This window comes from Hyperoodon ampullatus (genome assembly GCF_949752795.1).
Source record: "Hyperoodon ampullatus genome assembly, chromosome: 5".
Classification (NCBI taxonomy): Eukaryota; Metazoa; Chordata; class Mammalia; order Artiodactyla; family Ziphiidae; genus Hyperoodon; species Hyperoodon ampullatus.
The window spans coordinates 71,014,370-71,028,173 of NC_136918.1; the positions used below are offsets into that span (position 1 = coordinate 71,014,370).

Here is a 13,804-nt window from a genome sequence, read left to right on the forward strand (position 1 = left end):
GTGTAGGGGGCAGTGACGGGGGAGGAGAAGTGGAGATTGGATAGGACCAGCACCACTGAGGGGTGGCTGGGGGAGGGGAGGGGTTCCCATGCCTGGAGGGACCCTAGGGGGCTTGGAGGATCAGAGGAGGTGCAGTGGGTATTTCCCCCACCCATTTGGGCCCCAGGAAGCCTGAGGGGGTCCCAGGCCAGGTCCTCCAACTTCTGGGGCCCCTTCTGGCTGTGTTGGTCCTGGGGGGGAGGGGAAGAAGAGGAGAGGTGGATGGGGAGGGGCCCTCCAGGATTGGAGGATCAGGGGGGAGTGTGCCTAGCATTTCCCCTACCCACTCGGGCTCCAGGGAGCCTGCTGGACTCCCGAGCATGGTCCTCCACCCTCTGAGGCCCCCTCTGGCCGTGTGGGTCCTAGAGGTGTAGGATGGAGGGAGCAGGGGGAAAGAGGATGAGAGGTGGATGGGGGGACCCTCTGGGACCGGAGGATCAGGGGAAGCACAGCAGGTGTTTCCCTGCACACTCGGGCCCCAGGAAGCCTGTTGGGCTTCTGGTCTGGTCCCTGCATTCCGGGGCCCCTTCTGACCACGTGGGTCCTAGGGGCATGGTGGGCTGGAAGAAGAAGAGAGGCCAACAGGAAGGGACCCTCCAGGATCAGAGGGAATGCACCTAGCATTTCCACTGCCCACTTGGGCCCGGGGAGCCTGCTGGGGTCCTGGACCTGGTGCTCCACCCTCCAAGGCCAGAGGCACTCCTGGTTCCCTCCTGCCGCACTGAGAAAAAGCCCCACTCCTCCCGGGGCCTTTTCCGGCCCTGGGGGTCCTAAACATAGGGCCCCCCCCCACTGCCTAAACCCTGCCCCTGCATAAGTCCCATCCTCCACAGCCAAGGACTTTTCAGGCTTTTTTTTTTTTTATCCTCCTCTTTTTTGCCACTGTAGTTCTGTTTTACCTCCAGGTTGTTGTTTCATCTATATTTTAATTTTTAAGATTTTTTTCTAAATATCTGTTAGTTTTCTAATATTATTTTGTCTTTTACTCTTTGTTATTGTTCTGTTCCTTTCCTTCTTTTCTTTTCTTTTTTTTTTTTTTTTTTGGCTGCCTATGAGGCTTTCAGGATCTTGGTTCATGAGCTGGGGGCCGGGCCTGAGCTCCTGTGGTGGGAGTTCCAAGTCCGGACCACAGGAATAAAAGAGAACCTCAGACCCCAGGGAATATTCATTGGAGTGAGGTCTCCTGGAGGTTCTCATCTCGGCAACAACACTCAGCTCTACCCAACAGCCTACAAACTCCAGTGCTGGAAGCCTCAGGCCAAACAACCAGTAAGACAGGAACACAATCCCACCCATTAAAAAAAGAAAAATGAAAGGACAAAAATATATGTCACAGAAAAAGGAGCAAGGTAAAAACCTACAAGACCAAATAAATGAAGGGGAAATAGACAATCTACCTGAAAAACAATTCAGAGTAATGATAGTAAACATGATGTAGAATCTAGGAGATAGAATGGAGGCACGGATTGAGAAGATACAAGAAATATTTAACAAAGATCTAGAAGAATTAAAGAACAAACAAACAGAGATGAACAACACAATAACCAAAATGAAAAATACACTAGAAGGAATCAATAACAGAATAACTGAGGCAGAAGAACAAATAAGTGAGCTGTAAGACAGAATGGTGGAAATAACTGCCGAGGAGCAGAATAAAGAAAAAAGAATGAAAAGAATTGAAGACAATCTCAGAGACCTCTGGGACAACACTAAATGCACCAATATTCGAATTATAGGGGTCCCAAAAGAAGAAGAGAAAAAGAAAGGTCTGAGAAAATATTTGAAGAGGTTAGGGTGGAAAAGTTCTCTAACATGGGAAAGGAAAGAGTCGCCCAACTCAGGAAGCACAGAGAGTCCCATACAGGATAAACCCTAGAGGAAACACACCAAGACACATATTAATCAAACTAACAAAAATTAAATTCAAAGAAAAAATATTAAAAGCAGCAAGGGAAAAGCAAAAAATAACATACAAAGGAATCCCTATAAGCTTATCAGCTGATTTTTCAGCAGAAACTCTGCAGACCACAAGGGAGTGGCAGGATATACTTAAAGTGATGAAACAGAAAAACCTACAACCAAGATTACTCTACCCAGCAAGGATCTCATTCAGATTCAATGGAGAAATCAACAGCTTTACAGACAGGCAAAAGCTAAGAGAATTCAGGACCACCAAACCAGCTTTACAACAAACGCTAAAGAAACTTCTCTAGGTGGGAAACACAAGAGAAGAAAAAGACCCACAAAAACAAACCCCAAACAAGTAAGAAAATGGTAATAGGAACATACATATTGACAATAACCTTGAATGTAAATGGATTAAATGCTCCAATCAAAAGACACAGACTGGCTGAATGGATACAGAAAGAAGACCCATATATATGTTGTCTACAAGAGACCCACTTCAGACCTAGGGACACACACAGACTGAAAGTGAAGGGATGAAAAAAGATATTCCATGCAAATGGAAATCAAAAGAAAGCTGGAGTAGCAATACTCATAACAGATAAAATAGACTTTAAACTAAAGACTGTTACAAGAGATAAGGAAGGACACTACATTATGATCAAGGGATCAATCCAAGAAGAAGATATAACAATTACAAATATTTATGCACCCAACATAGGAGCAACTCAATACATAAGGCAAATGCTAACAATCATAAAAGGGGAAATTGACAGTAACACAATAATAGTAGGGGACTTTAACACCCCACTTACACCAGTGGACAGATCATCCAAACAAAATGAGGAAACGCAAGCTTTAAATGACACAGTAGACCAGATAGATTTAATTGACATTTATAGAACATTCCACCCGAAAGTGGCAGAATACACTTTCTTCTCAAGTGCACACAGAACATTCTCCAGGGGAGATCACATCTTGGGTCACAAATCAAGCCTCGGAAAACTTAAGAAAACTGAAATCGTATCAAGCATCTTTTCTGACCACAATGCTATGAGATTAGAAATCAATTACAGGAAAAAACCTGTAAAAAACACAAATACATGGAGGCTAAGCAGTGTGCTACTAAGTAACCAAGAGATCACTGAAGAAATCAAAGAAGAAATAAAAAAATACAAAGAAACAAATGACAATGAAAACACAACAACACAAAACCTATGGGATGCAGCAAAAGCAGTCTAAGAGGGAATTATATAGAAATTCAATTTCACCTCAAGAAATGAGAAAAATCTCAAATAAACAATCTAAACTTACACCTAAAGCAACTAGAGAAAGAAGAACAAAGAAAACCCGAAGTCAGTAGAAGGAAAGAAATCATAAAATTCAGAGCAGAAATAAATGAAATAGAAACAATAGCAAAGATCAGTAAAAGTAAAAGCTGCCTCTTTGAGAAGATAAACAAAATTGATAAACCTGTAGCCAGACTCATCAAGAAAAAAAGGGAGAAGACTCGAATCAATAGAATTAGAAATGAAAAAGGAGAAGTAACAACTGACACTGCAGAAATACAAAGGATTATAAGAGACTACTACAAAAAACTATATGCCAATAAAATGGACAACCTTGAAGAAGTGGACAAATTCTTGGAAAGGTACAATTTTCCAAGACTGAACCAGGAAGAATTAGAAAATATGAAGAGATGGGCTTCCCTGGTGGCGCAGTGATTGAGAGTCCTCCTGCCGATGCAGGGGACACAGGTTCGTGCCCCGGTCTGGGAAGATCCCACATGCCGCGGAGCAGCTGGGTCCGTGAGCCATGGCCGCTGAGCCTGCACGTCCGGAGTCAGTGCTCCGCAACGGGAGAGGCCACAACAGTGAGAGGCCCGTGTACTGCAAAAAAAAAACAAACAAACAAAAAAAAAAGAAAATACGAAGAGACCTATCTCAAATAATGAAATTGAAACTGTAATTAAAAATATTCCAACAAACAAAAGTCCAGGACCAGACGGTTTCACAGGCGAATTCTATCAAACATTTAGAGAAGAGCTAACACCTATCCTTCTCAAACTCTTCCAAAAAATTGCAGAGGGAGGAACACTCCCAAATTCATTATACGAGGCCACCATCACCCTGATACCAAAACCAGACAAAGATATCACAAAAAAAGAAAATTACAGACCAATATCACTGATTAACATAAATGCAAAAATCCTCAACAAAATACTAGCAAAAAGAATCCAACAACACCTTAAAAGGATTGTACACTATGATCAGGTGGGATTTATCCCAGGGATGGAAGGATTCTTCAATATATGCAAATCAATCAATGTGATATACCATATTAACAAATTAAGGAATAAAAACCATATGATCATTTTAATAGATGTAGAAAAAGCTTTTGACAAAATTCAACAATGATTCATGATTAAAACTCTCCAGAAAATGGGCATAGAGGGAACCTACCTCAACATAATAGAGGCCATCCACATATGACAAACCCATAGCAAACATCATTCTCAATGGTGAAAAACTGAAACCATTTCCACTAAGATCAGGAACAAGACAAGGATGTCCAGTCTCGCACGACAAGGTTGTCCACGCTCGTCACTCTTATTCAAGATAGTTTTGGAAGTTTTAGCCATGGCAATCAGAAGAAAAAGAAATAAAAGGAATACAGATTGGAAAAGAAGAAGTAAAATTATCACTGCAGATGACATGATACTATACACAGAAAATCCTAAAGATGCCACCAGAAAGCTACTAGAACTAATCAATGAATTTGGTAAGGTTGCAGGATACAAAATTAATGCACAGAAATCTGTGGCGCTCCTATATACTAATAAGGAAAAATCAGAAAGAGAAATTAAGGAAACAACCATATTTACCATCGCAACAAAAAGAATAAAATACCTAGGAATAAACCTACCTAAGAAGGCAAAAGACCTGTACTCAGAAAACTATAAGACACTGATGAAAGAAATCAAAGATGACATAAACAGATGGAGAAATATACCATGTTCCTGGGTTGGAAGAATCAGTATTGTGAAAATGACTATACTATCCAAAGCAATCTAGAGATTCAATGCAATCCCTATCAAATTACCAATAGCTTTCTTCACAGAATTACAGAAAATTTCATAATTTGTATGGAAACACAAAAGACCCTGAATAGCCAAAGCAATCCTGAGAAAGAAAAACAGAGCTGGAGGAATCAAGCTCCCAACTTCAAACTATACTATAAACCTACACTAATCAAGACAGTATGGTACTGGCAAAACAGAAAACAGAAATATAGAGCAATGGTACAGGACAGAAAGCCTAGAGATAAACCCATGCACATATGGTCACCTAATTTATGATGAAGGAGGCAAGAACATACAATGGAGAAAAGACAGCCTCTTTAATAAGTAGTGCTGGAAAAACTGGACACCTACATGTAAAACAATGAAATTAGAGCACAACCTAACACCATACACAGAAGTAAACTCAAAATGGATTAAATACCTAAATGTAAGACTGAACACTATAAAACACTTAGAGGAAAACATAGGAAAAACACTCTTTGACATAAATCACGGCAAGATCTTTTATGACCCACCTCCTAGAGTAATGAAATAAAAACAAAAATTAGCAAATGGGACCTAATGAAACTTAAAAGCTTTTGCACAGCAAAGGAAACCATAAACAAGACGAAAAGAAAACCCTCAGAATGGGAGAAAATATTTGCAAACAAAGCAATGGACAAAGGATTAATCTCCAAAATATACAAACAGCACATGGAGCTCAATATCAGGAAAACAAACAACCCAATCAAAAAATGGGTGGAAGACCTAAATAGACATTTCACCAAAGAAGACATACAGATGTCCAAGAGGCACATGAAAAATGCTCAAAATCACTAATTATTAGAGAAATGCAAATCAAAACTACAATGAGGTATCACCTAACACAAGTCAGAATGGCCATCGTCAAAAAATCTACAAACAATAAATGCTGGAGAGGGTGTGGAGAAAAGGGAACCCTCCTGCATTGTTGGTGGGAATGTAAATTGATACAGGCACCATGAAGAACAGTATGGAGGTTCCTTAAAAAACTAAAAATAGAACTACCATATGATCCAGCAATCCTGCTACTGGGCATATACCCTGAGAAAACCATAATTCAAAAAGACACAGGTATCCCAATGTTCATTGCAGCACTATTTACAATAGCCAGGACATGGAAACAACCTAAGTGTCTATCAACAGATGGATAAAGGAGATGTGGTACATATACATAATGGAATATTACTCAACCATAAAAAGAAATGAAATTGGGTCATTTGTAGAGATGTGGATGGTCTAGAGTTTGTCATACAGAGTGAAGTAAGTCAGAAAGAGAAAAACAAATATCGTATATTGACGCATATATGTGGAATCTAGAAAAATGGTACAGATGAACCTATTTGCAGGGCAGGAATAGAGAGGTAGACATAGAGAACGGACATGTGGACACAGAGGGGGAAGAGGAGGGTGGGATGAACTAGGAGATTAGGATTGACATATATACATTACCATGCATAAAAAATAGCTAGCTAGTGGGAACATGCTATAAAGCACAGGAAGCGCAGCTCGGTGCTCTGTGATGGGTGCTTCATGATGGGTGTGATGGGGGAGGGAGTGGGAGGGAGGTCCAAGAGGGAGGGGATATAGGTATACATATAGTTGATTCACTTCATTGTACAGCAGAAACTAAGCCAACATTGTAAAACAATTCTACTCCAATGAAAAGAATATGATAGAAGAATGAAAAACAAATAGCCAATTATGCCTTCTATACACAGAGAATAATACAAGACAAAAATTCTTGCCTTTATGGAACTTCTGTTCTTATGGAATATAATAGTTATATCAATAAATGTAAATGGCATAATATGTCCCCTTAAAGACTCCTAGATTTAATAAAAACCAACAAACTCCCCAAATTTGTGCTATATATCAATATGAGTTCAAAACAAAAGGACTCAGAAAGAATAAAAGACATATCAGGCAAATGAAAACAAAAAGAAAGAAAGCAGGGTTGAGATACTAAGTAGAGGTAAGTTTAATTTAAAGACAAATTAACTGAGCAAAAATATCTAGATTGTGTGGAGGAATATGCTTCTTAGTATCCTCGATACTAACGCAACACCAGAGATATCTTTGCTTGTGGAAAGTCCCCAATAACAGGTATTGACAAATAACAAAGAGAGAAGAAAAGTAGGAGCTAATAAAAGGAAAAAGTGACATAAAAAGATGTTTTTCTGTTGGAAAATGATAGAATCCACCAATTATTGGCTGAGGTAAAGCTCAGTAGTATAAGTACCACACATGATCTTTTTGATTCTTTTCAACAAAAATCTAACACCAAATGCCATGTGGGTTCCATCTCTACTTGCACTAACTGTGTGATGTTAAGCAAGTCATTTAACCAACTTGGGATTCAGTTTAATCACTTGTAAAATGAGGTGGTGGGACGCGATGACCTTTCAGGTGAAATATATCTTTAATCCTGTGATTTCACTGTTATCAAAATATATAGAACCTTGATGTTTCAAATATATATGGAATACTGACTTAAACATAAAATATATTTGGAAGAAATTATTCTTGACCGCACCTTTCACTTTTCAGTGTTACAACTTCTTGCTTTGTCTGATTCAGAAGAGTTTTGGTTATTTCCAGTTCATTTTCTGCAAGATTAATTCTTCTTTTTAAGTCAGCTTGTTGCCTTTCTTTTGCAGTCAGTTCTTCCTGTAAAGTTTTATATATTTGTTGACAAGTCATTAAAGAGTCTTCCTTTTCTTTAAGCAATCTGGTGTGCCTAAAATGGAATAAGAAAAAAACCCAACCAATATGCATTAAATACTATATTTTTATGTTTATCAAAGATATATAAATATCTCATTTAAAACTAAAGAGTATAACTTTAATTTTTAAAATAAGAACGTTATGTAAGTGAATAGTTCTGAGATTTAAAAATTTTCCCATCCAGGCAAAGGCAAAATCAATGAATAGCTTCAATATATTATAAACTTGAATTAGGTATTGTTTATGTAAACAATACAATAAGAAAAGCTAAGTACATTTTAAATGTTATTTAAAATATGGTTTCAAATTCAATTACTAAAACTATTAAATAAAAAATTTGCAGTGTATACCGTGACTCAGAAATAATGGATTCGAACTTCAGTTTTCTAAGCTTTCTTTGACACTCATCAGCTTCATTAGATTTATTCCTAAAATAATACAAAAGAGGTTCAAATATTTTATTTCAAAATAGTTGAAGTGTAATTTTTTCCCCCTTTTTAAAAACAGGTTTTTCCTTTATTACTTTTCCTATCTTTATATTGTATTTGTGGTTACATATGCAGATTTCCTTAAAATTAGAAATATATAGTCAAAGGGTTTTTGTTTGCCAAAAAATAACCTAATCTGTTAGTCCAATTATATGTGCTTTTCCATATCATTATTTTACTCATCCATAAAAAAATTTCTTAGCATCTTCATATTATTATTTCTTTAAAGAAATAAATATTCAGTCCACTTCTATAATGGCCAAGTAATCTCCTATCAGACTGATCTGCATTTAAATAAAATGTCTAAGCTTTAGACAACATTTAAAAAGCAAACAAAAGAAAATACCCCTATGTGAAAGTGACCAAAAGCACGAAGATTCTGGAGGAAAGTTGACACTGAGAATGAGGTGACAGCCATGGGGTCAGGGTTTTTTGTTGCTTTTTTAAAAAATGATTTTAAACCTGAGGGCAGGCCCCAGTCTGCACCATACAGGAGAACCAAAATTCTGATAGAAAACTGGTGGAAAACTCACAGTCATTCTGGCTTGAAGAACTACAAGACAGTGTTTGGGGACAACCACAGATGCAGGAAAGTGAAAAGTGAACCCCAAATGGGAGTGAGCCAGTGGGAGGGAATCCCAAATACTGCATATAAACTCTGCCCATATGTCTGGCTGAGCCCTGAACTACAGGTGCCCTGGGCAGACTCCAAGCAGCCTAGTTAAAGATGAAAGAACTGAACTGAGATTTGAGCTGTTGCCATAGAGACAGAGTTTGCATTTTGAGGCCAACCAAATTAATTGTCTGCTTAAAGCAACACCACCCCTACCACCACCTACAACAGTATTTAGAGAAACATAACAGAATCTAGAATTTCCATAACATAACATTCACAATGTCCAGAATATAAAAAAATTACTCTACATAGGAAGACACAGAAAAGCATGACCTATTCTAAAGAGAAAAGACAGTTAATAGGGATTGACTCTGAGATGACCCGGATACTGAAATTAGCAGACAAGGATTTCTGAAGGCACAGTTATAACTCGCTCAAAGACATAAAGGAAAATCTACTTTAATTCGTGAAAAGATAAAAAACCTCAGCAGAGAAATAGAAACCATTAAAAAGAACGAAATGGAAATTCTAAAACTGAAATAGACATTTGTCTTGATCTTATAAGATTGAGTTTTGTAACAATACTCAAAAAGTTAACATATTAAGAAAGATTAATATTCCAGTTTGTTTGTATAGACTTCTCATTAATAATTTATTATATGAATGTACCTTAAAATAGCTTTGAAAGCTATTTTAATAAGTTTATAAATGTACAAAAAATGTTAGATTGTTAATGGGTTTGCCTTACTTGCAGAATAACTTTAATTCCTAATAAACAATAATTTATTTATATCATGAATATGAATAGTATTTATTTTTATTCATTTATTTTCTTTTCTAGCTTACAATGATAAAATTGTAAGCTACAGAAAATTATGTAAACAATTATATAATGAATTATTACAAGGAAGAAACTTTTGTAACTACCATCCAGGTAAAAAAATAAAACCTAATCAGCTAGCCTAGAAGCTTCATGTTCTGGACCCAATAATAGCCAACTCTCTCCTCCCTAAATTGATCATTCTCATGAATTTTATGGTAATCACTGATTTTCTTTGGAGTTGTATTGCCCAAGTTTTATCCCTAAACACTATACTTTAGTTCTACTGTTTCTTTTATGAAAAAATGTTTTTTTAAAACATGTTGTTTCCTTTATTATCCACTTTTTGTAAAATAGCTTTAAGTATTATACTAACATACAATAAACTGCCCACAATTTGATAGATTTGACATATGTACAAGCCCATGAAACCATCACCGTAATCAAGCAGCATACTTAGAGCCTAGATACTGGTCTCTAATACCATTCACATTCAAAGGAACAAGGACTACTCAGAGAAATGGGTGATTCCAAGGCTGGGGCAGAGTAGCTATACCTGAAACAGTTTGTTACACCGAAAGTAAGGAAATGCTTATGAAAGAGGAAGGGATCATGTTCCAATGTCATAAGAGCCAGCCGGAAGTGGCCCCCAGTGGCTAAGCTTAGAACAATTTGTATGCCAAAATAATTAAGTACAATAATGAATTATAAGCCACTGAACAAAACAGGAGTTCATGAATCCATATCAATAAGTAAATAAATAATGGGAAGAAGGGAGGCTCCTATTTAAAGTAGAATGCTGAGGGCTTACTAATAAATGGTCAGGGAGACTTGGAGTTGGAAAAATCATCATCTAGCAATGACTGTCATAAAGATTAGGTGAGGCAAAAATCATTAATGGATGCTGTATCTAGGGATAAGTGTTGATGAAAAGCAGAGCATGTGTATGTACCTAAAGTGTCTCTTATAGGCTGCTTACTGGTTGAAAGGGAACAAAACTCCTCAGTAATAATACAGTGGAAAAATTGAGCAATACCTTGACCAGGTGATCAAAATTAACATCACCAATGAGAGGCAGATGATCATGTGCCTCCAGATGTGGTGCTCTGAGAAGTGCTTGTTCTCACCTATGTGGTTTTCTGGCTGAGAGTACATATCCTTAATCCAATCAAGAGGAAACCAGAAAAATACAAAATGAAAAAATTTTTATTTAAAAAAGTATGAGGGGTTCTGCATTCTTCAAAAATGTCCATGTCATAAAAAGACAAAGACGGACTGGAAATATTCCAGATTTAAGGAGGCTAAAGAGACATACTAAGTAGGCTGACCCTATGTGGACTGTGCTAGAGGAGAAAATGTTATAAAGGCCCACTCAGAAAATTAGAATATGGATCCTAGATTAGAGTATTATTAATGTAATTATTGTATGTAAAATTATAACATTGATTACCCTCCTGGTTATATGAAGTATCACTGTCCTGAGGAAAGGCAGGCTAAACTATTTAGAAGTAAAGGGTTGTGTTGTATGTAACTTCTCCTCAAATGGTGCAGGAAAATTTGTGTGTGGGTTTCAGGGGGAGAGAGAGAGAGAGAGAAAAGGTTGAGGGGACAGGGATAGGGGTGAGGGGAAAAAACAAATGGATTAAAACATTAATAATAGATTAATCTGGGTAAAGCCTATTTGTGTGCTCTTTGTACTATCATCATGTTTACAACTTTTTGTAAGTTTGAAATTATTTCCAAGTAAAACATTAGAAAATAAAGAATAAGGGAAAGAGTAACATGCCATTAAAAAGTGAGCAAAGGTTGTACTCAGGTGAGTCACAAAGGAAAGAATACAAAGAGCCAAAGATGCAGGGGTACAATTTTTCATTAAACTAGGATTTTTTTTTTCTTAGTTATACTACCCAGTATTAGCTAGGAAGTGGAGAAATAGGTATTTACAAACACTGCTGAGATTATAAATCAATAAAATCTTATTGCAAGGTAATGAGTCATTATGAATTAAAAGTCTTAAAAATATGCAAGTTTGAGTCTAGCAAAAATTATCCTAAGGAAATAACTGCATGTGAATAGAAAGATTTATCTCTATGAATTTCAAAATACCTTCCTTATAAAAGTGAAAAATTTGGAAATTTTAAAATACAAGGGATTAGAAAATAAGTTATGATCCATCCACAAATTAGAATACTACATAGCTATTTGATAACTATAAATATATCATGTAATGCCATGGGAAAATATCCAGGATATATTACTAAGTGAAAAATATGTTTAAAATACGCATTACTTAGAAAAATGGACCATAAGGATATCGAAATATAAAGATGATGTTCTTTTTTGTGGATTCCTGTATTTGCCAAGTTTTATACATTTACTTTTAAATCAAACAATAATGTTCCTTTTAGAAATGCTTTGAGATTCAGCAGCCCCAGACACAACTTTCACTCTATGTTCAAACTCTTATACACACTTTTCCAAATCTAGAGTCAGGGACAGCAGAACACATTTAAGTGGTTATTTTACTATGTGGACAATAAATTTTGGCTGCGATTAAAAAAAAAAAAGTTCCCTGGGCAGTCTACCATCCCAAGAACTCCCCTCACTATGGTCATCTCCCACCCCCATGCCGGTTAAGCCACTCTTTTTATGGTCTGCCCTTCCCTGCCCAACTATTATCTTCCCCTTCATTAGGATGGGAGGAATTGGAAGGAATAGAAAGAATGCCTACATCTCTTTAAACACTGCATTCCTTCTTTTACCCTCAGCAAATAGTGTTAATCCTTTCTCTTCAACTGCTTTGAATAAGCCTTCAGAAAAGCCCCTGCCGCTCCTGCCAATCAAAGCAAAGGAAATAAGATAGAGTAGTGGGATATTTTCCTCTAATTTGAAAGGCAAGGGTCATACCATTCCACTTTATGTGAAATAGCCATTCTTAAACTGCCTCCTTGATATTTCTACTTTGCTGTCCAAAAGGCATCTCAAATCTAACAGATCAAAAGCATTGTTTTGTATTTCCCTCACCCCCGTATCTATTTCTTTTACAGATTTTCCCACTTCATTAAATGGCACCAACTCATAATGAAACTACTAGGTAACACCTTATATATCTCACACGAACCTCAAACCAGCCCTTACTCAGCCCTTGTTACACTTGAGGAAACTGAAAACCGAGAGGTAAGTAACATGCCCAAGGTGACATAATGCTAAGTAGTACTGCCCCAGCAGTCTGGATTTGGCTTCCAGGCTGTTAGTCACTATACTGCCTCTCAACTGTCTACCTGATGCTGAAAAGCCCCAAACCCCATCCTTTATTATTTCCTTTCTTTTCCAGTCCTCTTCCTCCCCGGGCACACCTACTCCATCAGTAAATCCTGTGAGAGTGACCCCTGGCATATATTTCTCTCCATCTCCACACTATAGCTTTACACTAAACCAGCCACTTCTCACTTGCATGAATGCTGGGCCTCCCACCTAGTCTCCCTGATCGCTCTTGCCCTCCCACTTCAGTCCATTCTCCATGCAGCAGCAATGCCACCCTTTTATTTATTTATTTATTTTGCGGTACGCAGGCCTCTCACTGTTATGGCCTCTCCCGTTGCGGAGCACAGGCTCCGGACGCGCAGGCCCAGCCACTCTGCGGCATGCGGGATCTTCCCGGACCGGGGCACGAACCCGTGTCCCCTGCATCGGCAGGCGGACTCTCAACCACTGCGCCACCAGGGAAGCCCAATGCCACCCTTTTAAAACAAATCAAATCAGTTCACTCTATTGCCAAACCCTCCAATAGTTTCCCTCTGCCCTCTGCATAAATCCAAAATCCTCACTGGGCTTTGGACACACTGGTCTATTCATTTCTTATTGCTACTATAACAAATTACCACAAATGTAGGGGTTTAAAACAACACAAATTTATTATCTTACATTTCTAAGGTAAGAAGTCCTAATATGAAGATGTCTTGAGGGCTGTGTTCCCCCTGGAAGCTCTAGAGGAGAATCTGTTTTCCTGCCTTTTCTAGCTTCTAGAGACCACATGCATTCCTTGGCCTTAGTCCCTTCTTCCATCTTCAAATCACATTACTCCAACCTCTGCTTCCATCCTCACATCC

At 37.8% G+C, this 13,804-nt stretch overlaps 1 protein-coding gene across 1 annotated transcript in view; it reads right to left on the minus strand.

Moving 5' to 3' along the window:
- LEKR1 (leucine, glutamate and lysine rich 1) overlaps window positions 1-13,804 on the minus strand; it is a gene marked incomplete at both ends in the record, with an annotated part of 264,064 nt that overhangs the window by 66,196 nt on the left and 184,064 nt on the right. Inside the window, 2 exons of the mRNA XM_079705454.1 lie at window positions 7,581-7,784; window positions 8,122-8,199. Of these exons, the coding sequence (XP_079561580.1) occupies window positions 7,581-7,784; window positions 8,122-8,199 (282 nt within the window). The remainder of the gene's footprint in view (window positions 1-7,580; window positions 7,785-8,121; window positions 8,200-13,804) is intronic.